The sequence below is a fragment of the Myotis daubentonii genome, chromosome 12, assembly GCF_963259705.1.
Source record: "Myotis daubentonii chromosome 12, mMyoDau2.1, whole genome shotgun sequence".
NCBI lineage: Eukaryota > Metazoa > Chordata > Mammalia > Chiroptera > Vespertilionidae > Myotis > Myotis daubentonii.
Genome location: NC_081851.1, coordinates 44814494 through 44840685, shown reverse-complemented (window position 1 = coordinate 44840685; position 26192 = coordinate 44814494). Strand labels below are relative to the sequence as shown.

The following is a 26192-nucleotide window of genomic DNA, read 5'->3' as shown; positions in this document are numbered from 1 at the left end:
GGGTCTCAGACAACTCATATGATTGCAAAGACAGACAGAAACTCCCGGATTGGAGAGGGTGCAGGTCGGGCTGAGGGACCCTCACACCCCCCAGTGAACGAATGTTGTGCACCAGGCCTCTAGTATTATATAAAAATCCTGCTACACGCCGTAACGACCGATGAGCAGGAGGCTGTGTGAGTGGGTTGGGCGGGGATGCATGCATGGCAAGGCACACGTGTGGGTGGGGACTTGACTCTGGAGGACTTGACCAGAGGCGGGGGTGGGTTTCTGGGTCCCGCCTCCCCTGGTCACAGGACTCTTTCTGGGTCCCACCGAGCTGTGGGACTCTGGGTCAAGGGTCTCACACAATTTCGCATGCTGGGCCCCTAGTTTAAAAATAAAGAGTTAAGGAAGACACACAAAATAATAAATTCAGTAAATGTAATGTTAAAAATGTAATGTTAAAAATGGTTTTCAGGCTCTGGCCTAGTAGCTCAGTTGTTAGATAGAGCATCATCCCAATATGCAAAGGTTGTGGGTTTGATCTCCAGTCAGGACACATACAAAAAGCAACCAATATATGCATAAATGAATGGAATAACAAATTGATCTCGATCTCTCTCTCTCTAATCAGTATATTAAAAATTTTTTTAATGGTTTTTAACTTTCCAACCTGGTCTGGCAGAATAGCTCCCTCAAAGACGAGTAGAAGAAGGGCCATTCTACCATCAATGAGGTAGTGACCAGAGAATATGCCATCAACATTCACTAGTGCATCCATGGAGTGGGCTTCAAGAAGCTTGCTATTCACACACTCAGATCCAGAAATCTGCCATGAAGGCAATGGGAACTCCAGATGTGCATATTGACACCAGGCTCAACAAAGGTGTCTCAGCCAAAGGAATAAGAATGTCCCATAATGTATCCCTGTTCTGTTGTCCAGAAAACATAAAATGAAGATTCACCAAACTCTTTGTTGCTTACCCATGTACATGTCACTACTTTCAAATATCTACATATAGTCAATATGGATGAGAATTAGTCATAAAACTGCAAAGAAAAATTTCAGTATAGCACAATCTACTACATGCTTATGTTTTCTGCCTAAAAACAATTTCACCTTCATGGCCACAACATGCCAAATTTCTTTTTGAGAAACACCCATTTTTTTAGCTATGAGGTTTTAGTGGGATCAGCTTCAAGAATGAGTACTAATCAGTTTAAGACAACTAAATCCATCCTCTTTGAACTCTTCCAAGGAATAAGGCCAATGATATATGAAGTACTATTTGCTATTGAAGTTTTAGAAAAAGATGCTTCCTTATTCTTGTACAGTGTTTCCAAAGAGAATCTCTTTTCCTATGTGTAGTATAAATATGTGAGTCTCCAAAAAGCATGGTATAAAAATGGCAAAATAGCCATTTCTACTTCCATTAAGAGGGCCAAACTGAAGTCAGAACCAAGAAAACACAGCAGAATAAGCCCTAAAGAAATGAAGTCCTGATACTGTTATGAATCCATAGATTAATAGTACACACCCAAAGATAGTACACACCTGGAATGCTTAGTCATAGCTTTTTAAAAATTTTTGTTGTTTCTGCCATATGGGCTGTTTTTTCTTTCTGATTCTTGTGACAGACTACTAACTGGTTCAAAAGTAAGTCCCAATCTTAGATTTTTTAACCCAAGAGGGGTGGTGAGGAGGACACCACAAAGACAAGAAATGACAGTATTTGAAATATCCAAGAAAACAGGGAAGCCCTAACTGGTTTGGCTCAGTGGATAGAGCATCAGCCTGCGGACTCAAGGGTCCCAGGTTCGATTCCAGTCAAGGGCATGTACCTTGGTTGCGGGCACATCCCCAGTAGGGAGTGTGCAGGAGGCAGCTGATCGATGTTTCTCTCTCATCACTGTTTCTAACTCTCTATCCCTCTCCCTTCCTCTCTGTAAAAAATCAATATATTAAAAAAAAAAAAACAACAGGGAAAACCAACACATCCAGCCTACCCTTGTCCTCTCTATTATTACCCATCTACAGTTATCTTAATATTTTTCCAACTATTTTAACAAGTAAGTATTAATCCTAGTATTTATGGGTATTGTGAAAGTTATTTAATATAACAGGATAGTTGCAATCAAAGAACTTAATAGTCTTGGCCCTGGCCAGTTTGGCTCAGTGGATAGAGTGTTGGCGTGTGGACTGCAGGGTCTCAGGTTCAATTTCCGGTCAGGGCACATGCCTGGGTTGCGGGTTCAATCCCCAGTAAGGGGTGTCCAGGAGGCAGCCGATCAATGATTCTCATCATTGATGTTTCTATCTCTCTTTCTCCTTCCCCATTCCTCTCTAAAATCAATAAAAATGAAAAAAATTTTAAAAAAGAACTTACAGTCTTGTAAAATAAAGATACTAAACAAGTAAATTAAAATAAATGCATAATTCTAAACTGTGGTGCTATAAAGGTTAAGAACCAGAACTACTTTAGACTGGATGTTCAAAAAAGGCCACTCTGAAAAAATAACATGTAAGTAAAGACTTGAAAGGCATAGGAAGGTGATAAAGTTCCAGGCATAAATAAAAGTGTCAGTGGCAGCAAAGAATATCAATTAAAAAAAGGCAAAACATGTCCGGGGGATGGGGAGGTGGAGGTAATGGGGGGTAAGGACACATATGTAGCACCTTAATCAATAAAGAAAATTTTTTTAAAAAGGCAAAACAGCCCTAACTGGTTTGGCTCAGTGGATAGAGCATCAGCCTGCAGACTGAAGGGTCCCAGGTTTGATTCCGGTCAGGGGCATATACCTTGGTTGCGGGCACATCCCCAGTGGGGGGATGTGCAGGAGGCAGCTGATCGATGTTTCTCTTTCATCGATGTTTCTAACTATCCCTCTCCCTCTCTGTAAAAAATCAATAAAATATATTAAAAAAAAAAAAAGGCAAAACAAAGGAACCAGGTTATACGTCATGCAGAGCCTTACAAATCATAGTAAGCTGTTCCACTCCACTCATTTCCAGCAACTATTCCAACCAGTTAAAGGCCCAGTTCAATCTTCCATCTTCCTTGAAACTCTAATCCACTTTAGTCAGAATAAATTTCTCCATAGTTCCTTTAACATGAGTTTCCCAACTCCCAAAGGCAACTTCTCTTTAAAAAAAGACAGCATGGTTGCCCAGCCAGTGTGCTCAGTTGGCTGAGCATTGTCCCATACACCAAGAGTTGATTCCTGGTCAGGGCACATGCCCAGGTTCCAGACTCAACTCCCACCCAGGAGAGGGCGTGCAGGAGGCAGCCAATCTATGTTTCTCTCTCTCTCCCTCTCCATTCCTCTCTCTAAAAAATTAAAAACTTATTTAAAAAAAATTTTTTTTAAAAAAGCATGGTTAATGAAAAGTACAATGAGTACAAATAAGAACTGAATGCTAGTTCTAGCTCTGCTTATTAGCTGTGTAACCTTGGCCAAATCATTCTATTTATCATTTTTGTGAGGTTCAATGAAGAAATATTAAGTTATACAGTGTTCACATAGCTTCAGAAGTAGATCATCATTATTGTATTGTATAAATTCAACACAATTCTATTCCAACTGCACAAGCAATGCACTATTATCTCCAGTAACCTGGGCACGATGCTTATGATACTTGAAGAGTGTTTCATGTTGTGTTGCTTTTTGAGCACCCATATAATATTGTAAATGGTTTTCAAGCTTATTCATAAAGCATCTACACCTTTCTCCCCAAAAGAAATCTTACACCCCAATTAATAAAACAGACCAAAATAAGCTTTTCCTTTTGAAACAAGGGAAAAGGTTCCAAAACTCCCCTCAATCCTTGAAATAGGGTCAATTCCATTCCAAGGAACAGTTTATAAACCAAGGCTCATTACTGAAAATCTGGAAGAGGAAAGAATTAAGGACAAGATCCTGTGGCTTGCTAATAGTCAAGTCCCTCCAGGTTTACAAAAAAAATACATTTCATCTTTTTCACAAGGTTAGCATCAGATTCTGTCAGGTGTCTCAATGTTGTGAAAATGTCATATGTAGTAGCATTTCCATGTTTTATCATACTAGTTTCCAGGTCAAAGAAAAAAATGAAATTGGTTTAACTAAGTTACTTAGTAGTGCCATGTCAATTTTTTACTATCCTTCCTTTCACTCTTTGTCTTTACTAGGTGATTAATTAATAGTGGTAAGTTTCTATTGTAGTTCCCAAAATGAGGACAAAAAAAATAACCTAAGACAATACTTGCCAATTTCTGTAAACTTAAGAGCTACAGCTTCACATTCACAAAACCATGGCTCTATGACCTTCACTGGAATCTTTCCAGACCTGGAGATTTTAACTTTTTTTTTTTTTTTTTTTTTTGGAGATTTTAACTCTTAACTCCACTAACTATGTTCTCATTATTTTTAACAATCTGGAATTTAAATTCCTTCTTACTTAATATATGATTTATCCTGCCAGTTTGGGGACTCCTCTTAGAAGGCAAAATGGAAGCAAAGTATTATTAGAGTAAAACAACGATCTGCTGACCACCAGCCTCTATTATACTACTCTACTGTACACTACCCCTTACTATCTATTTTTGTACTTTGAACAAAACTTAAAAAGCACTATTATCTTAAGCATCTTCTTAAGTCTCAATTTATTTGGATCTAGTACTTACTACCGCTCATATACTTCTACATTCATCATTGGTTACTAAACCGTTCTCAATCAAAATATGGCTCATGAAGCTGGCAACGAAGTTACCCAGAATAAAAAGTACACACCTAAAAAAGAAAAAAGTACCCTCCTATTTTGTTCTATGGTGATTTAGAACCAGTACACTGCTAAATCTGACCCACAAACCAGGAATCAAAAATAAACACTTAGACTATGAAGCCTACACACTGATGATCTGATGTTAGAAGATAAATTTACTTTTTTTTAAGTTTTATCATATTGCCAGATTTCCTCCCAGATATACTGTATGAGTTACTCAACAATATGACTTCAAATATTCAAGGTGATAATCAGACAATTACACAAAGACATATAGTAACACAACAGCTGTCAATTGAAAACTGGTTAAGTTACAATATGATCAAATAATGGAATACGACTTTTAAGGCATTAAAAATTATAATGGCCCTGGCCATCGACCCACTGACCAAAAGGTGGCAGGTTCACTTCCAGTCAGGGAACATACCCAGGTTGCAGGTTCGATCACCAGTTGGGGCACGTGCAGGAGGCAATTGATCAACGTTTCCCTCTCACATCAATATTTTCTCTCTCCTTCCCTTCCTCTTTCTAAAATCAATTTTAAAAAATGACATCCCGCCTGACCGGTTTGGCTCAGTGGATAGAGCGTCGGCCTGCGGACTGAAGGGTCCCGGGTTCGATTCCAGTCAAGGGCATGTACCTTGGTTGCGGGCACATCCCCAGTGGGGGGTGTGCAGGAGGCAGCTGATCGATGTTTCTAACTCTCTATCCCTCTCCCTTTCTCTCTGTAAAAAAAATCAATAAAACAGATTTAAAAAAAAATTACATTCCTCCCTCCCTTCCATGCTCTCTCAAAAAATAAAACAATGCAAAAATATTCCCCGGTGAGGATTTACAAAGCAAAACAAATTATAATTTAATTGCATATTGACATGGAAAGGTACCTCTATCTTATTAATAAAAATGATATAGAATAACCCGTTTTTAGTTTATTTACATAAAATAGTATGTCCAAGGAAAAAGAAAAGAATGACATAAGAGATGTTCACCATAACATAAGTCATTTCTTCGGTAAGTAGAGTTTCAGACTCTCCTAATTTTATTATTTTCTGCACTATTTGATTTTTTTCTAAAAAAGGAGGCATCCTTTTTAGAAATGAGTAACAACAAAGCTACTTTCATTCTTTGAAAAAAGATTGAACAACCTGGTAAAGAGGTAAGTAAGAGGGGTTTTTAAGTTTTCTCCTGCCACCAAATACTACATGCAACACTTCCAAAAACCTAGACCAGATTATAGTGAAGCACTCACTGCTAAAAACTACTCCAAATCTCCAATAGATGAGAGCTTATCAGGCAATATTGGAATCAAAACACTTGGTTGTATACTAAAATGGTATGCACAGGAGACACACTTCAAAAGGAGCTCTAGCTTCAGTATTGGATAGCCACCAGGGTATTATCTTCTGTCTCTATGAAATTTCAATGTCAACTGTTTCCACAAATTTGCCCCAAAACTCTTTTGCAAACAGCCTCCCTCTCATCAGCTTGCCAAAACACTCACTCTAGCCCTAGCTGGTTTGGCTCACTGGATAGAGCGTCGGCCTGGGGACTGAAGAGTCCCAGGTTCGATTCCGGTCAAGGGCATGTACATTGGTTACAGGCACATCCCCAGCAGGGAGTGTGCAGGAGGCAGCTGATCGATGTTTCTCTCTCATCGATGTTTCTAACTCTCTATCCCTCTTCCTTCCTCTCTGTAAAAAGTCAATAAAATATATTTTAAAAAAAAAAACACTCACTCTAGTTCAGCTGCTCCAGTTACCTGGGTTTTTAGTTCAAATATTCTGACAGGAAAAATCTGACTAACAGCAGCCCCACAAATCCATGAGGTCAGGAGTCTACCTGTAATCTAAGCAGCAATGGCTAGGGAATTGGGTCTTCCAGAGGCTGTAAGCATGGCAAATTCTCTAATGCAGGTTATGGCCACTACTAAAGTGGTAGAAGAGAAACCTGTCTTCTACCACTATTAGGAAAGTTCAAGAATGAGCGAGGTTTATACTACATCAATTCTCAATTAACTGAATACTATACATTTAGAGACTGTTTTTAACTTCTATGGAATTTGAGATAAAAAAAAATAACATTAACAGGTGATCACATTAAAAGACAAAGTCCAATTAATTTTCCTGGCATATAAAACCCAAAATAAAAGTAATTTAGCCAAATTTCATCCCATGTCTCACCCAAATCTCACCTCCTACATGGAGAGAGAGCTAATTTTTGCCTTTTTGCATTGTCTATCAGTATAGAACATAGTTGGTTAGGGTGGATATTTTTTATAAGCATATACCTACTGGCTTATGAATAAGATAATAAAAAGCAGTACATATGATATAATCTAAGCATACTTCATCCAGAAACTCTCATATCTAAATCACTACTGACTAAGCTCTGGCTGGGTAGTTCAGTTGGTTAGAGCATGGTCCCAATATGCCAAGGTTGCAAGTTCAATCCCCGGTCAGGGCACATACAATAATCAACCTATAAGATGCTAAAATCCACAACAAAATAATAGCAAATCTGATCCAGCAACATATTAAAAAGATCATACACCATGACCAAGTGGGATTTATTTCAGGGATGCAAGGCTGGTACAATATTTGCAAATCAATAAACATGATACATCACATAAACAAATTGAAAGACAAAAATCACATGATCATATCAATAGACACAGAAAAAGCATTCAACAAATTCCAACACCCATTTTTGATAAAAACTCTCAGCAAAGCAGGAATAGAAGGAGCATATCTCAACATGATAAAGGCCATATATAACAAACCTACAGCCAACATCGTATTCAATGGGCAAAATCTAAAACCATTGCCCCTAAGAACAGGAACAAGACAGGGATGGCCGCTTTCACCACTCTTATTCAACATAGTACTGGAAGTCCTAGCCACAGGCATCAGACAAGAAGAAATAAAAGGTATCCAAATTGGAAAGAAGTAAAACTCTCACTATTCACAGGTGACACAATAATATACACAGAAAACCCTAAGGACTCCACCAAAAAACTACTAGATTTAATAAATTAATTTGGCAATGTAGCAGGATACCAAATCAACACCCAAAAATCAATGGCTTTTTTATACACCAATAGTGAAGTCACAGCAAGAGAAACTAGACAAGCAATCCCATTTACCATTGCAACAAAAAAGTTAAGATACTTAGGAATGAACGTAACCAAGGAGGCAAAAGACCTGTACTTGGAAAACTACAGGACATTGGAAAACAGAGATAGAAGATATAAACAAGTGGAAGAATATACCTTATTCATGGATTGGTAGAATCAACATCATTAAAATGTCCATACTACCCAAGGCAATCTACAGATTCAATGCAATCCCTATAAAAAATACCAATGGCATATTTCACAGAGCTAGAAAAAATACTCCAAAAATTTATATGGAATCAAAGAAGACCCCCAAATAGCTGCAGCAATCTTGAGAAAAAACAAAGTTGGAGGAATCCCAATACCAGATTTCAAGTTATACTACAAAGCCACTGTAATCAAAACAACCTGGTACTGGCAAAAGAATAGGCATATAAATCAATGGAACAGAACAGAGACCCCAGAAATTGACCCAAGCCATTAATATTTGGCAAAGGAGCAAGAGCATACAATGGAGTCAAGACAGTCTCTTCAATAAATTGTGCTAGGAAATGGACAGATACATGCAAAAAAATGAAACTTGACCACCAACTTGCACCACACAAAAGAATAAACTCAACATGAATAAAAGACTTAAATTTAAATGTAAGTCGTGAAACCATAAAAATCCTAGAAGAAACCATAGGCAGTAAAATCTCAGACATCTCTTATAGCAATATGTTTACAGATACATCTCCTAGGGCAGGGGTGGGCAACCTTTTTGTGAGTGCATGCCAAAACCAGCAAAATCTATGACTCAAAATTCTTCTGCGTGCCAACCCTAATTTTTTGAGAACATGTTACGCCTAGTTGATATCTCTTAAGGTGTACGTATGTGAAGAACCTTGAAGAAATAATAAATTTCATTCAAGCGACAAAAACACAGTACATGATGATGAAAAACACATTTATTTTTTAATGTATACATGTACACTGACAGTCCGACAGAAAACTTTATGACTCCGTTTGATATTATCAGTGGGACTTTTGCTGCTGCATCACTGATGGCAGAGATTTTACATCAGGTTTATATTTCGTGACCTTCAGAGATATGCACGAGCTACTACTTTCATCCGTCAGGCTACTCCTATTGCGAGACTTAACAAAATTCATCACTGAGAACAAAGATTCACAAGCGTATGTGGATGAAACCAAAACACTGGTCGGATCTAGGAAGGCAGGGAGAGTTAAGGCAGAGGCATAGAAATTGCTCTTCCCCTCTCTGTCAATCCATGTCTATGGTCTTTAAGATAACTTGTTACGTAAAATTATTTATTTATCTAAGATGCACCTACACTGAATTTATCTGAAAAATAAAAAGTCGATATTAAGAAAAAAATTGTAAATGGAAGATTATAACAGGGTTTCGCGTGCCAGCAAAAGTTACTGGCATGCCATGTTTGGCACACGTGCCAGGAGTTGCCCACCCCTGTCCTAGGGCAAAGGAAACTAAGGAGAAAATTAACAAATGGAACATCAAAATAAAAAGCTTCTGCACAGCAAAAGAAACCATCAGTAAAACGAAAAGGGAGCCCACTGTAAGGGAGAACATATTTGGCAATGGTACATCTGATAAAGGGTTAATATCTAAAATATATAAGGAACTCATACAACTTAACAAAAGGAAGACAGACAATCCAATTAAAAAAATGGGCAGCCCTAGTTGGTTTGGCTCAGCGGATAGAGCATTGGCCTGCGGACTTATGAGTCCTGGGTTTGATTCCGGTCAAGGGCACATGCCTGGGTTGTGGGCTCGATCCTCAGTTTGGGGCGTGCAGGAGGCAGCTGATCAATGGTTCTCTCTCAATGATGTTTCTCTCTCTCTCCTCCCTTCCTCTCTGAAATCAATAAATAAATACATATATGTGTGTGTGTGTGTGTGTGTGTGTGTGTAGATATATATATATATACTTATATTTATTTATTTTTTTTAATGAGCAAAGGACCTAAATAGACACTTCTCCAAAGTGGACATACAGATGGCCAAGAGACATATGAAAAAATGTTCAAAGTCACTGATCATCAGAGAAATGCAAATTAAAATGACAATGAGGTATCACCTCATACCTGCCAGAATGGCTAACCATCAAGGAATCAACAAATGGTATGTGCTGGTGAGGATGTGGAGAAAAGGGAACCCTAATACACTGCTGGTGGGAATGCAGACTGGTACAGCCATCATGGAAAACAATATGGAGTTTCCTCAAAAAATTAAATATGGAACTGCCATTTGACCCAGTGATCCCACCAATCAAAAAGAATGTATGCACCCCTATGTTCAGAGCAGCACAATAGCTAAGATCTGGAAACAGCCCAAGTGCCCATCAATAGACGAGTGGGTAAAAAAGCTGTGGTACATTTTTACCATGGAATACTATGCAGCAGCAAAAAAGAAGAATCTCTTATCCTTTGATACAGCATAGCAGGATCTGGAGAGTTATCATGCTAAGTTAATAAGTCAGTCAGAGAAAGACAAGTATCACATGATCATACTCATATGTGGAATCTAAGTAACAAAATAAACTGATGAACAGAGTGGATCCAGAAACATGAAAGCATAGAACAGACTGCAGAATCTCTGAGGGAAGGCGGGGGAAGATTGGTGGGTGGTACGTAATCATCCAAGAACCTTGTATGCATATGTGCATGGCCCATGGCCACAGACAATGGAAGGGGAGAGGGCGGGGGGGGGGGGGGGGGACTGGAGGAGGTCAATGGTGGAAAAAGGGGGACATATGTAATACTTTTAACAATAATTTTTAAAAAAGGAAAAAAAAAATATAAAGAATCAACCAATGCCCTAGCCCGTTTGGTTCAGTGGATAGAGCATCAGCCTAAGGGACCAAGGGTCCCAGGTGCAATTCTGGTCAAGGGCACATGCCCGGGTTGCGGGCTCAATCCCAGTAGAAGGTGTGCAGGAGGCAGCCGATCAATGATTCTCTCTCATCATTTATGTTTCTATCTCTCTCTCCCTTCCTCTCTGAAATCAAAAAAAATATTTTTTCAAAAAAGGAATAACTAATGTATGCATAAATAAGTGGAACAAATCTCTCACCCCTCCTCCCCCATTCCCTGTCTAAAAAAAAAAAAAAAAAAAAAAAACAATATTGAAAGACTATAAGCTTTCAGAAATTTAAAAAATAAATGAAATAATAAATAAATAAATAAATGAAATAAATCACTACTGATTATAGGCCCATGAATATTGATTTACTTATCTAGGCAATCTTATACCACAACTTTTCATTAACTAAAATGTTTACTAAGCACTACTCTCCGCAAGGCACTGTATCAGGACTGGGAAAAGAATAAAACATGGCTTCTAACTTTAAGGAGTTCACCATTCAGCAAAGGAGGCCGATTTTTTTTATATACATATAAAAAGGATGAGCTATTACACAGTATGTATCCTAACTAAAGGGTATAAATCATTTTAAGAGAGGTCCAAAAAGATTTAAGAAGACCTCACACACACAAAAAAGAGATGACTTTGGGCCAAAATATGCTATAATATATATGCCAGGCTAAAAAGTTAGGACTTTAATCTCCAGGCAATAAGAACTATGATGGTTTAAGCAAGCAATATGATGACCATATATTATTTTTTAGACAGGCAACAATGAAGAAGCCGCACAACATAAAACATTTTTTAAACCAGTAATTAAAAATGCCAAAATGAAAAAAACAAACAAAAAAGCAGGAAAAAGATACATGCTGAATTTGACCAAGGGTTGATATACTTAATAAGTGAACAGCTCTTCTAAGTTAACGCAAAACATTAAAAGCCAAAAAGGTACATTTATACCATTAAATAAATGCAAATAGCCAATAAAAATGTGTTTAAACTTACTAGTAATTAGTTATTACATGTGTTGCCAAAAGAACACTTTTTAAAGGATAATATTCTGTACAAGTGAGAGTACCCAAGTTGCGAAGACACTGCTGAAAGAATGGAAATCAGTATATCCTTTCTGAAAATTGGATAATATAAACAAAGTATTTCTATTTCTGGCACAGTAATCACTTCTAAGAATCTATCTTAAAGAACCAGTAATGTATTAAAATATTTACATGCAAGGATGATCATTTGCAGGATTGTGTATATGTGTTATTAATTCTCACCGGAGGAAATTTTTTCCATTAAATTTTAGAGAGTGGGAGGGAGTGGAGGGGGGGGAGAAGAGGGAGAAACATCAATGTGAAAAGAGACACATCGACTGGCTGACTACTGCATGCACCCTGACAGAGCCAGGGATCAAACCTGCAACCCAGGTACGTGCCCTTGACAGGGAATTGAACCCAAGACCCTTCAATTCGAGATCCGACACTAACCACTGAGCGAACACCGGTAGTGCTGCAGCATTATTTATAATACAAGAGGCCCGTTGCTCAAAGAGATTCATGCAATAGGCCTTCCCTTCCCCTGGCTGCCGGCACCGGTTTTCCTCCGGCACCCGGGACCCAGGCCTCTGCTCCCGCCGGAGCCTTCAGTCTTCACTGCTCTGGCCGGAGCCTTCAATCTTCACTGCTCCATCTTTGTTGGATTAATTTGCATACTCTCCTGATTGGCTGGTGAGTGTAGCGGAGGGATGGTCAATTTACATGTTTGTCTATTATTAGGTAAGATGGGAGAATCGGAAACAAGCATACAATAAGGAAATACTAAATTGTATACAAAATGGAAATATACACACAAAAATGTTTTCCAAAGTTAAAGGAGATGATCAAACACAATGTTAAGTTAAGCTAGATATTAAACTCATATAACTCATTATCAATTTTTAAAATGGATATGTGTACCAAAAAGATGGAAAAATATTTAAAAGCATTAACAGGAGTCATCACTGGATGGTAAGATTAGTGCAGATTTAAATTTGAACAGTTTTCAGTATGTCTACAATAAGAATATGCAACCTTTATAATTAGGGAAAAAACAGTAAGTGAAAAAGAAAGATAACCCAGCCCATTTGGCTACGGTCTGTCTACCTTGATTAAGTCATTATTGAAAAGTTTCTGACCTTCTTTCTGAAAATTTAAAAATTCCCAATACACATAGGAAATACTAGATATATACTCTCATTATTAAACATAACATTCACATATTTCATGAATACAGTGCTAAAGCCAGTCATCAATAGTTATCACTGACTATGCAGAAAGCCTTCATACCAACTACACGTTTATAGTTCTATGGTTTACAAATTACTTTATACAAATATTTGAATTAAAACGTGAATACTATTATCTTTGAAAAACTATTTCAAATGTTAACTGGCTTAAGGGGATATATATGTACCAAGATTAATTTACCAAATATAAATCCATAATTTGGGACTTCATTTTGTCGTGAAATAAAATTTGCAATTTTAAGAATCAGTTCAAATAATAGAATAAAAATCTACCAAAAAATGTTGTTACTAATGATTGATTATTTAGTGCCTGTGTACTTATCTAAAAAACCGGAGAGTCCTAGCTAGTTTGGCTCAGTAGCTAGAGCGTCGGCCTGTGGACTAAAGGGTCCCAGGTTTGATTCCGGACAAGGGCACATTCCCAGGTTGCAGGCTCAATCCCAGTAGGGGGTGTGCAGGAGGCAGCTGATCAATGATTCTCTCCTCACTGATGTTTCTATCTCTCCCTCTCCCTTCCTCTCTGAAATCAATAAAAAATATATTAAAGCCAAAACTGGTTTGGCTCAGTGGATGGAGCGTCGGCCTGCAGACTGCAAGGTCCCAGGTTCGATTCCGGTCAAGGGCATGTACCTGGGTTGCGGGCACATCCCCGGTGGGGGGTGTGCAGGAGGCAGCTGATCCATGTTTCTCTCTCATCGATGTTTCTAACTCTCTATCTCTCTCCCTTTCTCTCTGTAAAAAAATCAATAAAATATATTTAAAAATATATATATATATGTGTGTATATATATATATATATATATATATATATATATATATATTAAAAAAATAACGGAGAGAAACATGTAGTATTTGTTTTTATCCTCACCTGAGGACATGTGTTTGTTTTTTATTGATTTTAGAGAGAGGAAGAGGGAGAGAGAAAGAGAAACATCGATTTGAGAGAGAAACATGGACTGTCTGCCTCAAGGCTCAAACTGCAATCTGGTTATGGGCCCCAACTGGGGATGGAACCTGCAACCCCTTGGTGGGAGGGAGGAAGTTCCAACCAAGCCACACCAGCCAGGGTGAAATGTGTAGTTTTTTAAAAGAGATTATTGCTGACGAACAATATTAAGATAGAGATTCCCATTCAGCTACATTTATCACCATAAATTTCTATTACAATTACCATGGATTTACACCTGAATTTGTTAAAATACGTAAAAATATAGTAACTATTTATTTTGCCAAACACTGTATTCATAATAATGTCCTCCACTTGAATAGATTATCCAAGTTTATACAGTATATAGCATAACTATTAAGAGCGTGGGCTTTTCGGGATTAAATCTTGTTCAAATCCTGGCTCCACTGAATAGTCCTGTACCTCTGTGCAAGTTGCGTAAGCCTTATCTGAAAAGGGTGATAGAGTACCCACCTCAAAGAATTGATAAAGTACCCAACACAAACTGTTCAATAAAGTATTCTGCAAACAGAATTATTCTGCAAATACTGGTATCAGAGTATCTCGAGTTCTAGCTTAGATATGACTACTAACTAAGCAGATGACAGATGATCTTTAGCAAACCACTTAGCCTTTCTGAGATTTAATTCTTCACCTTTCAAATTATATCAATACATGTTCCTGCCTATCTCAAAGGATAGTTAGGAAGGGCAAATGATTTGTCTATTTTAAACAACTGTAGCCGAAACCGGTTTGGCTCAGTGGATAGAGCGTTGGCCTGCGGACTGAGGGGTCCCAGGTTCGATTCCGGTCAAGGGCATGTAACTGGGTTGCGGGCACATCCCTAGTGGGAGATGTGCCGGAGGCAGCTGATCGATGTTTCTCTCTCATCGATGTTTCTAACTCTCTATCTCTCTCCCTTCCTCTCTGTAAAAAATCAATAAAATGTTTTAAAAAAAAAAAAACTGTAATTCACCCAACATAGAACATAGAATAAAATCCACAACATACAAATAGTTTAAAAGACTGATGTACATTTAAAGTAATTTTCACTCTGCTCTCAGAGAAATGTACCTTTCCAAAGCAAATAATGACCTCAATTTACTAATGACCTAGCTATGGTTATGGGGCAAAGCATAACTTCAGGCCTCCAAATTCTCATCAAAATCCAAAAATACCTCTGACTTAGTGAACTGTTCATAAAAATAGCTATAAAAAGCAGCAAACATACAAATTCGACAAAAGCAGCATAGGAATATAAACTTTAAATCATCTCCTAAACTAAATGCAATCCCATAAACTGATACAGTAAAATTCACCCAATATATTCCAAGCTTTTAAAAATGTCTTCTTGCCCTAGCCAGTCTGGTTCAGTGGATAGAGCATCAGCATGTGAACTGAAGGGTCCCAGGTTCCAGTCAAGGGCACATGCTGCCCTGCTTGTGGGTTCAAACAAGCAGAAGGCAGCTGATCAGTGATTCTCTCTCATCATTGATGTTTCTCTCTCATCATTGATGTTTCTCTCTCTCTCTCTCTCTCTCTCTCTCTCTCTCTCTCTCTCCTGCTCTCTTCCTCTCTGAAATAAAAATATATATTTTTAAATGTCTTCTTTATTAAAAAACAAAGCATGAAAGTAAAATGGAAATTCAAATGTTAGCATTGTTGAGATCTTTTCTAACACTACAGCCAAATGCTATTTGGAAATGTAATTTCAAGTTTTAGGATATCTGTCATGACCACATTAAAAAGAGTCCTTATTATGGGATCCTTAATCTGGTTCTACAGACAGGCTTCAATGCGCCTTAACCTGCTGGCAAAATTGTGTCTGTATACGGATATATGTTCCACATTTAGAGTTTACAGCTTCAGACTCTCAGCAAGAACAGAGGTATAAGTGGTATTAATACTCTCATCAAAAACTACTCACATTCTTTTACTACCAATTTTTATTTTAACTACATTACTTTCTACAAGATTTTAAAGTAAACAGTTCATCTAAAGTCCTTACCTTATCAAAACTGTATATCAGATATAAAACTATATACTATCCACATGTTTACCCTTTTATTTAAAACACAAAATTTTTAGATTGCACATTTACTGGTGTGTCCAGGCAGGCTTCTTTAAGTTTGGTCAGAGATTGTAAACTTGAAAAGAAATTAAGTTTTTGGTACTTTTTAAAATAATTTTTCAACATCAACTTGAAACATAACACCCAAAAATATAGTTTTATTTCTTCTCTTGGGTAAACTGTTATGGGGAGTTATATTGAGAAATGAATTCTGAGCACATTATTTTGATACTTTAACTCTGAATTTCTAATCAAGAATGAATTGATGCTCATTTTTGCACAACCTATGGAAGGGGAAAATTAGTCTTAATAATTATTGTGGGCCAGATTACCACAAAGACATATACCCTACACTTCAATTCAACAAGTTTTATCAAGTTCCAACTAGTACAATTCTACCCAGTCATAGATAAATGTTAGTATGAAATACAGGAACTACACAAAGAAAAAATGATAATGGGGGGGATGTGTGAGGAGGGGGGAGGAAGCAACTTATAATAGCTCGGTATAACCTACAAAAAAATTGCTTAAGTAACTTTTTTTAAAAGGAAATTATCACTGTGAAAATGTGTTTAGGAGGCAAATTTTTAAACTGAGCCTGAAAGGAAATATTAAGAAACTGTCTCAGTATTTTCAGAAATCATTGGCCCAGACACAAATAGGAAATCCTTCTATTTTTTGTTCATTAAAACAGGTTTTTAAAAAAATAACAGGATTTCTTAGAGGGTCTGCCTGGACAAATTTTGTGAGCCTTGTTCAACTAACTATATTTACTTAAAGGTAATAAAAACTAAATTCTACTTCAATTCTCCATACTCTTTCCAACTCTCCATAAATCCATTACATGTTTGAGTGCTCCTAAACAGAGTTCTAGGGGGTTCACAAATAATCCTCAACAGGACCTTTCACCAAGTCTCTTCAAAAAATAATCAAGATTAGCTAACTTCAGTTTATTTAGAAACTATGTTTAAAATTAATTGTACTCGTTAAGTTTAAAATTTTTAAAACGCCAACTTAATTATTAAAAGCAATTTTTCCTAATATATTACACAGCAAAGCTATTCCTTTTCCAATTTCAGAATCAAGCCATAATCACACAACTTATATCTGAGATACAGAATACAGTTTGCTGAAATAAGTACTTCAAAGGACTTAGGTTTATCAGTGTATCAAACCACCTGCACCAAAAATAAAAGTATCTAAAAATACAAATAATTTTTAAAATCTGGAAAATTTCAGAATGGCACAATTATTGGAAAGTATAGTTTGAATATAAGCAAAACCCTGCTTCCACCTTTCAGGAAGTAAACACTCAGTTGAAAGTAAACTGAATACCCTTCCACGTTTATTATTGCCTTTGGTCACTAAAGTGAAATTCAAACACAAACAAGATGATACACTTTATAAATCAATTGTCTTAAAGAACCATATTAGAAAACAGGTAGTTTGAAAGTCTTTCAAGCTATCACACACACAACACAAACCCAAAACCTACAGAAGCTGCTGGTAAACGAGCATGTCCTTAACCATCATGTTTCTGTACGGTAACCTTTTATCTAATTCACCTGGTCCAACTAGGCCTTTGGGCCCAGGAGGAGTTAGCTTGCTTCTTTAAGCTAAAAGACCATCTTGCAAGGGTCGGGAATAAAAATTTTAAATCTGGCTGGATCCATGTACGTGCATTAACACTCTTTAATAATCAGAAGTATCAGGAATAAGGTCTTTTATCCCAGGAGCGAGGCCATGACTGTGTCGGGATGGTGTCTGAGGTACAATACTCTCCTTAGTATCACAGAATTGACCATGAAAACAACGAAGGCACGCGAAGAAACGGCATTCATTTTTCACAAATGTCTGAAGTTTCCAATCACCACGGCCACAGTTCATTTCCAGGTATCTAAGGTCTGGCAGAAGGTTTTCACACACCCACCCACCACCACCACCACCACCACCACCACCCCCCCCAGGGAGGGGAAAGCCACCATCCTCCTCCCAGAGAGTCGAAAGGAAACCACAGGGACGCGAGGCCTCGGCAGCACCCCGACAACCAGGGGGCGGCCGGAGGGTCGCAGGTCCGGCCCGGGGAGGGAAGCCCGCCCCGGCCGCCCCTCCCTCCCCTCCCATCGGGAGCGGAGGCGCTCGTTAGTGCCTCGCTAATTGACACCTGTAATGAGGAAACTTTCCCGGCGCCCAGGCCGCGGGCCGGGCCTGGCTGCAGCTCGGCCGCGGACCCCTCCCGGCGCCCAGGTGAGCCGGCCGAGCTGGGCCCGAGGCGGCGCGGCGGCCGCGCCACCGCGCACCTTCCCGCGGCGCTAGGCCCGCACGCCGCCGGCTCGGCCGTCCCTCCCGCGGGCCGCAGCGGCCGGCCGGGCAGCGCGGGGGCCCCCAGCCCTAAACCCCGACCGGCGCCGCCGCGCTACTTACTTTCATTTAACACCTCCACCAGGTCTGCGCAGTTCTCGCACATCGTTCGGCCGCCGCCCCCCCCTCCCCCGCTTCGGATCGCGCTGACTGATCCCGACCGGCGGGGGGGAGGGGAGAGAGGCGGAGGCGGGGGCCGGCCGGCCGGCGGGGCGGGGAGGCGACGAGGGCGGGCGGCGGCGGGGACGGGGCGGGAGCAGGATGGGGGAGGGGGCCGGCGGTCGCCGGGGCGGGCGGGGGAGGGGAGGGGGGTGAGGGGAGGTGCGCAGGCCGGAGGGGCGCCGAGGCGCCGGCGGCGGGGAAGGGGGGGAAGGACGGGGGGAGGGGAGAGGGAGGGAGGGGGCGGGTGGGGAAAGCAGCAGCAGAGTCACTTCACCGACCAGACGCCGCGGCCACCGCCGACGCCGCCGCCGCCATTTTAATAGAGCGTTCGGGCTGCGCTCGGCTCTTTCCGTGCGGGCGACGGGGCCCGCGAGAAGCGCCGCGCGCGCTCATTCCTCCGCCTCCCGCCCTCGCCTCGCCTCCCGCCCTCCCACTCGGCCTCCGCACACACGCCGCACGCTCCGCTCCAAGCCGCGGCCCGCTCGCTGCCCTCCCTTTCCTCTTCCGTCCGGCCTCCCCGCCCACGGCCCACCCCCTCGGCGCGTCCGCCCCCCGCCCCGCCCCGCCCGGATCTCCGTCGGCGGCCGGAAGGGAGACGGCAGCCAGCGCGGCCGCGGGGGGGAGGGGGGCCCGGGTGAGTCGAAGATGGCGGCGGCGGCGCTGAGCCGGTCGCGATTGCGCGGCGGCGCCCACGACGGCCCCCTCCGCGGGCGCAGAGGCCCAGCGAGCGCAGCTCTGTCCCCCGCCCTTGAGCTTCGCCATTTTCCCTCCGGGCTCGCGAAGGGAAGCGGGCGCCGCTTTCTGCCACATCTCCCTTCCCCGCGCTGCGTGGGGGGGCGGGGGGGACGGCCATGGGGATCCGGGCCGCCGCCGCCGCCCAGGGGGGCACACGGCCCTCCCCCCGCGGGCTTTGCGCGGACGGAACGGCCCCGTCGGCCTGGCCTGCGGCCGCGTCCCTCACTACCTTCAGTCCCGCGGGCTCATCCTCCCTCGAGCCTGAGACGCCTGAGGAGACGAGAAATGGCGGGGAGCGGCGCCCACATGGGCAGCTCCTCCTTTTCACGCGAGAGGGCCCCTGAGGCGTCGTCCACCTGAGTCCTCACCTGAGGCGGCCGGCGCTGCTCCTCGGGGGAGAGCAGCTGTCAAGGGAGTGGAGACGGGGCCGGGGCGGACGGGGCCGGGGCAGGCAGGGAGTTCCGGGCCGAGGAGCCCGCTGCCTGGGGATGGCCCTCGCGCCCGCCCTTCCCACACCTTCGTCGCCGGTATGTGTCCCGCCCGGTGATGGAGGGACGTGGCTGAAAAGTCCCCCAGGGCGGGGGCCTCGTGTGGTGCGAACCGAGCCCCGACCGGCTGGGGAGGGGTCGCTCCGCCGCGGGTTTCGTGGAAGTGGGCGCGCCACCACCTCGCCGTGCGGGCCGCAGCCCGGGGTGGCTGCGGGGGCGCTGCCCGTCCTGTGGTGAGCGGCTCCCCGGGAGCAGGGGCCCCTCGGGGCTGGAGAGCCCTCCAGACAGCACCTTCCCTTCCCGTCTTTCCCCCGAAATCTGGGCTCCTAGACTTCAGGCCCCGCGGGCAGACATCCCTCCGGCCTCCAGCCCCCCTGCCCTCCTCCCTGCCGCCGGGAGACCCGCCACAGCCAAGTGGGTTTGTTGGTGGGTGTTTTCAGGGGCCATCGGAGAGACCCCCGTCCCGCGACAGCCCCCAGTAATGTCTCCTGTCGATTGAAAGCCAGGCCGGGTGTGAGCTCTCGGGCGGCCGCATGTTTGCGCTCTCGCCAGCGACACGGAAGCAGAAAGCCGCAGAGTTGACGGTGAGCGCGTCCTACGGGTGATGGGCCGCGGACCTGGCGCCAGAAGCCGGTGCAATTTGGTGAACCGGTATCACCCCCCCACACACACACACAAATTCAATCAAAAGGCTGGGAAGAAATTGAAGGAGATACAAATAAGTGGAAACAAAAATAATTTCTACAAATTTGTCAAAAATAAAATCTGCAGAGTGGGTCTTTTGGAAAGAATTGCCCATTCCTAATAAAAGGGTCAAATTCAGCAGACATGCCCCTTAACCCTTAGTTCTTTCTGCCTGAAACATGCTCCTGATACACAAAGTAATACAGCATCCATTTTGATTTTTTTTTGTCCACAATGAAACCACAAACAAGATAAACTTCCACCATAAAGTTGATAGTACAGAATTGTGAAGTGTGGGTGGATCACTGATACATCCTTGAGCAGCTTCTACCCCCTTTTCCCTTAATCCACACTTAGATTTCCATTATTTGTAGCCACATTCCTGATACAACTTTTCTTTTGATAATTACTTGTAAGTTATCTGTCAACTATGCTTTTAAGACCACAGAGGACACATAACAGTTCTTGAAAATAGGAAAACTACTACATACTCTGACCTTTAAATATTTTTTTAATCAGTTGCTTTCTATTCTTTCTTCTTTAAATAATTATGTGAAATGATTTGAGAATCTTGTTCCAGCCAGAGTGCTCAGTTGGTTGGAGGTTCATCCAGTGCACTGAAAGTTTGCCCGTTTGATTCCCGATCAGGGCACATACCCTGGTTGCGGTCAGGGTGCACACAGAAGGCAACTGATGGATGTTTTTCTCTCACTAAGCATGTCCTCAGGTGAGGATTGATTAGAGAATTACTCCCAGGTATGATCATTTAATCATCACTTCAGTATTCAACAAACTTCTGTGAAGGGCCAGATAAATATTTTAGTCTCTATTTCTTATCCCAACTACTCCACTCTAAGCAGAAAAGGAGCCATAGAGAATATATGCTGAATAAGTATGGCTGTACTCCAATAAAACTTCATTAATGGACTTTGAAATTTTTTTCAACCATTTAAAAATTATTCTTAGCCCACAGGCCACACAAAAACCGGTAACCAGCCATATTTGGCCTATGGGTTGTAGTTTACCAACCCTTTACTTCAGCTGCTGGTAAATAGATAAGGGCATAGAAGCTAGTAAGAAGGTTGCCTGCCTGCCTCCTGACTCTATAGTCTTTACTCTTCAGTGCTATCTTGGTATATGTGTCAACAGAGACTTTTTAATATACTTGAGAGGTGTGAATTCTAAAAGAATTATGGAACAGAATCTGACAAAATATCTCCTAAATTCTTGTAAGTTGATTTTCAAAAAACTAATCAACCACCATACACCTTTGATAGCTAGTACATTGCTGATGACTTTTCAATAATTTGTATACATGTCACCATCTAGTGGTACAATTATGCTTTGAGTAAAATTATATAATCTATGAAATTTCTAATTCTCAAGCTTGTAGTATCTATCATAATAAAAGGGCAATATGCTAATTAGACCAGCTATCCTTCTGGACATCCTTCCTGATGAAGCTAAGGCCAGAGGAAAGCCAGCCCAGGTCCCGGATGCTGGAGAGAAGCCGGTGTCGGCAGCTGGGGGAAGGAAGGCCTACACTTGCATGAATTTTCATGCATTGGGCCTCTAGTATTTCAAATACTATATTCTTAAATACTTCCCTGGAAACCAGCCCAACATAAACTTTGGAAAATTATTATTGCTGTGGAAATTATCTGTCCTCCTGAGCATTCTGGTTGCTGTTACTGAAATAAGATTTTTGTCTCTGGATTTGGAGGTTGAAGTCATCCTCCTATATAATAAAAGGGTAATATGCAAATTGACCCTAATGGTGGAATGACTGGTCACTGTGACATTCACTGACCACCAGGGGGCAGACGCTCAATGCAAGAGCTGCCCCCTAGTGGTCAGTGCGCTCCCACAGGGGGAGCTCTGCTCAGCCACAAGTGGGGCTGACTGGCAGTGGCGGGAGCCTCTTCTGCAGCGCTAAGGATGTCCAACTGACAGCTTAGGCCCACTCTTCAGTGCTATCTTGGTATATGGGTCAACAGAGAGCATGGAGCAGGACTAAGCCACAGCTGGAAGTCTGGCCACTGTGCACTGAAGTGATAAGAACTAGGAGCACAGCCCTAACCGGTTTGGCTCAGTGGATAGAGTGTCGGCCTATGGACTGAAGGGTCCCAGGTTTGATTCCGGTCAAGGGCATGTACCTTGGTTGCGGGCACATCCCCAGTAGGAGGTGTGCAGGAGGCAGCTGATCAATGTTTCTCTCTTCGATGTTTCTAACTCTATCCCTCTCCCTTCCTCTCTGTAAAAAGTCAATAAAATATATTCTAAAAAAAAAAAAAAAAGAACTAGGAGCACTGATGGTATCTGGTACACCATCCTTCCCTCTTCTAACTGCCTTGGATACAAATGTGATATGTGGAGAAGCAGCAGCCATCATGACACAATAATCCTATAAGCAAAATCCAAGGCATTAAAGATGACAAAATGGAAAGAGAAAAGGCTTGGGTACCTGGTGGTGTTGAGCAGCTGAATCAGTGCTAGCAACTAACTGCCTACTTGTTGCTATGTAAGACATTTGGTTACCTAACAAAAACCCTAAAGTCACTATCGGAGTTTTGCACTTACTAAAACTAGTGTGTTAGGCACAGTAACGCCCTCCCCACACAGACACACACACACACACACACACACACACACACACACACACACTCCCAAAGATGTCCATGTCCTAATCCCCAGAATCTGAATATGGTACCTTAACATGGCAAAAGGAAGATTGTTTTAGATTATTCATATGTGCTCAATTAATTATATACAGCTTTCAAATAAGAGAACCTTTCTCAGCTTTATTCAGAGGGAGCTATGACTACATAAGAGTGATCAGAGAGATGCAATTTCCTAGCTTTGAAAGCAGAAAGTGGGCCATGAGCCAAGAAATGCGGTGACCTTGAGAAGCTGTAAAAGATAAATTCTCCCCTTCAGCCTCCAGAAAGGAACACAGCTGACACCAGTGAGACCATATTAGACTACTGATTTACAGAATTATAAAATAATGCTTGTTAAAAGAAACAAATTTAGTTGAACCCTGGCCAATGTGGCTTGGAGTGGCTCAGTTGGGCCTCATCCCATGCAACAAAGGTTGCTGATTCAATTCCTGGTCAGGATACATGCCCAGGTTACAGTCTCGATCCCCGGTATGGGGTGTGCAGGAGGCAGTCAATGTTTCCCTTTCTCCCTCTCCCTTTCTCTAAAATATATAAAAGAAATTTATTTTTAAGCCACTAAATTTGTGGTAATTTGTTACAGCAAAAAATAAAAATAAAAAAAAATAGAAAACTAATAAAAGTAGCATGCAGATATAGCAAAATCCCTGAAACACAAAAATAAAGCCAATATAACTAGAACATGGTTGTGGGAGAAGGCCCAGGCCAGATTTTGCAGAGCACCACAGATCTTGCTAAATTGTTGGCTTAGAGATCCTAAAAGCAATTGAAGTGTGGAAGCTATACAATCATATTTGTATTTTAAAATAGTTTGACTAATCTACAGAGAATGGATTGGAGGTAGAGACAACAGAGGGTTACTAACATTAATCCAGAAAGATGATGATGATAGCTTAGACTAAGGCTATCGGAAAGACATGGATATAAAATGAGTCCACCTAAGAATATTTTAGGGGTGAAAAGAAGACGACTTGGTATATGGGTATGGGGAGATGATGGTATCGGGGATGGCTCCAGATTTCTGAAATGCACAACTGGATATAGTGGTGCCATTTACCAAGATAGGGATCACTTGAAGGACCAGAGGGAGGTGGGGTCAATAAAAAGACATAATGTTTTAGAACTGCTCAACTTGATGTCACTGTGGTGCCTGTGAGACAGCCAGAAGGGGTTGTTGAGCTGGCAGTTATGTTGATCTAAAGATCAAGAAGAAAGTCCCAGACTGGAAATGTAAATATGAAAACAATCCTTAGTATACTAGCTCTTTGTCATATGGGGGAGGGAGGCAGATAACTGCTACACATTCAGCATCACAGGTTCCATACATGAAGAAGCACTTCCCTCAACTGTCCTCATCAGAAAAGCAAAAACTTTCAAAAAAGCCTACACTAACTTTACTTTTGGTCTCACTTCCCAAAATTGTCACATGGCCACATTTAAGCCTCAAGGAAAAGCTAGTGGCAGTGGGTATTAAGTCAGTTTACTTACAGTGTCTGCCACAAATGGTACATGAAGTCATGAAATAATATAGGGAGAGGTAATTCTATACAGTGAAAGAAAAGAATCAAAACAGAGCCTGAGGAATTTGAATTGGATTAGAGCAGTGGTCCTCAACCTTGGCTGCACATTAGAATCACCTGGGAATCTTTTTAAAATCCTGATTTCTGGGCCTCATCCTCCAGAAATTCTGTTTCTTTGTGATGGGGTGGGGCCACAACATTAATAACAAAGAAACAGAATTTCCAGAGGATGAGGCCCAGAAATTAGGATTTTAAAAAGATTCCCAGGTGATTCTAATGTGCAGCCAAGGTTGAGAACCACTGGATTAGAGGAAGAGAAGATAATCCCCAAAAGTAACAAATACGGTAAGGGAGTGGGGAGGGAATTGGGTATCAATTAAGCCAAGGGAAAAGATGACAATTGTGGAATACTAGAAAGTCAAGTAAAACGAGATCTATAAAATTATAAGATTTAGTGCATGGAGGTCATGGGAGATGGAATTATGGACACTGAAGCCTCATTACAGTAGACTGAAGACCATTTATAGAAGAAACTATTAAAGTAGAAAACTATTTTAAGAATTTAGACTCAAAGAGAAGGTGGGGTAAATGCTAGTGGAAACATGAAATTAATCATAGGTAACACTGTACATACTGTGCAAAAGACACTGTTCTAAGCACTCATTTAATTTTCTCAAGCACCTTGTATGCTGTGTGCTATTGTTCTCCCTATTTTCCAGAAGAGAATAATAAGGTACTGAGAGGTTAAATAATTTGTGCCAGAGACAGAGGGTGATAATACCAGGAGAGAAAAGTCAGAGTGGTTGCTGTAATTTTTCTAAGAAGGTGAGAGAGGATGGAATCCATTGCAAAGGTAGAAGGATTGAATTTTGATAATGGGTACCCATGTGCATACATTTGACGATCAGGAATTGAGGGAGTTCCCATCAGATGATTTGGGGTATTTTCCTGAAATAAGAGGCAAGGTCATCTGGAGTCAAGGAGAAGTTAGGAGTATGCCAGACTGAAAGAACTATAGGTTTGAAATAAAAACTCTGGAGGGTGATGAACTGATTAACCAGAAAAGTGTGGTAGTGATGCTAGGTGGAGATGAAGATATGGTAGAGCTTTGTTTTCAGTATTCATTGAACTTCATGATGCCTGTCTTACCAGAGCCATTGATGTACAGTTGGCCCTGTGCAGTGAGCAACTTAAGAGAATGCCATCTACATCTTAGACATAACTTTATGTCTGGTTTCTTTAACAATGTTTTTAAAATGCATCCATTTTGTTGCATGTATTAAGTACTGTTTTTCTTTTTTTATTGCTGACTAGTATCATGATATTCTTTTAATTTTAAAAATGTCCCCATGATAATTGAAATTTTTAAATATCATGAGTTATAACAGAACCTAATTGCCATTTAGATGAAATATGTTGTTAGCACTTCCAACTTTGAATAAGACATTTAACCACCATTTGTATTCGCAGGTATGTAACCTGCAATAAGCCATCCTATATAATAAAAGGGTAATATGTAAATTGAC

General features: G+C 41.4%; 1 protein-coding gene across 8 annotated transcripts in view; it reads right to left on the bottom strand.

The window, feature by feature from the left end:
• Positions 1 to 19062, bottom strand: part of USP34 (ubiquitin specific peptidase 34) — a 245626-nt gene extending 226564 nt beyond the window's left edge. For 5 of the 8 annotated variants that reach the window (XM_059659679.1, XM_059659680.1, XM_059659683.1 and 2 more), the window contains exon 1: positions 18463 to 19059. In XM_059659679.1, the coding sequence (XP_059515662.1) occupies positions 18463 to 18505 (43 nt within the window). In that variant the 5' untranslated portion in view covers positions 18506 to 19059. Of the gene's footprint in view, positions 1 to 18462 lie in introns of all 8 variants that reach the window. The other 3 variants (XR_009447947.1, XR_009447948.1, XM_059659684.1) reach the window with 2 other exon arrangements.
• Positions 19063 to 26192: the final 7130 nt, after the last annotated feature.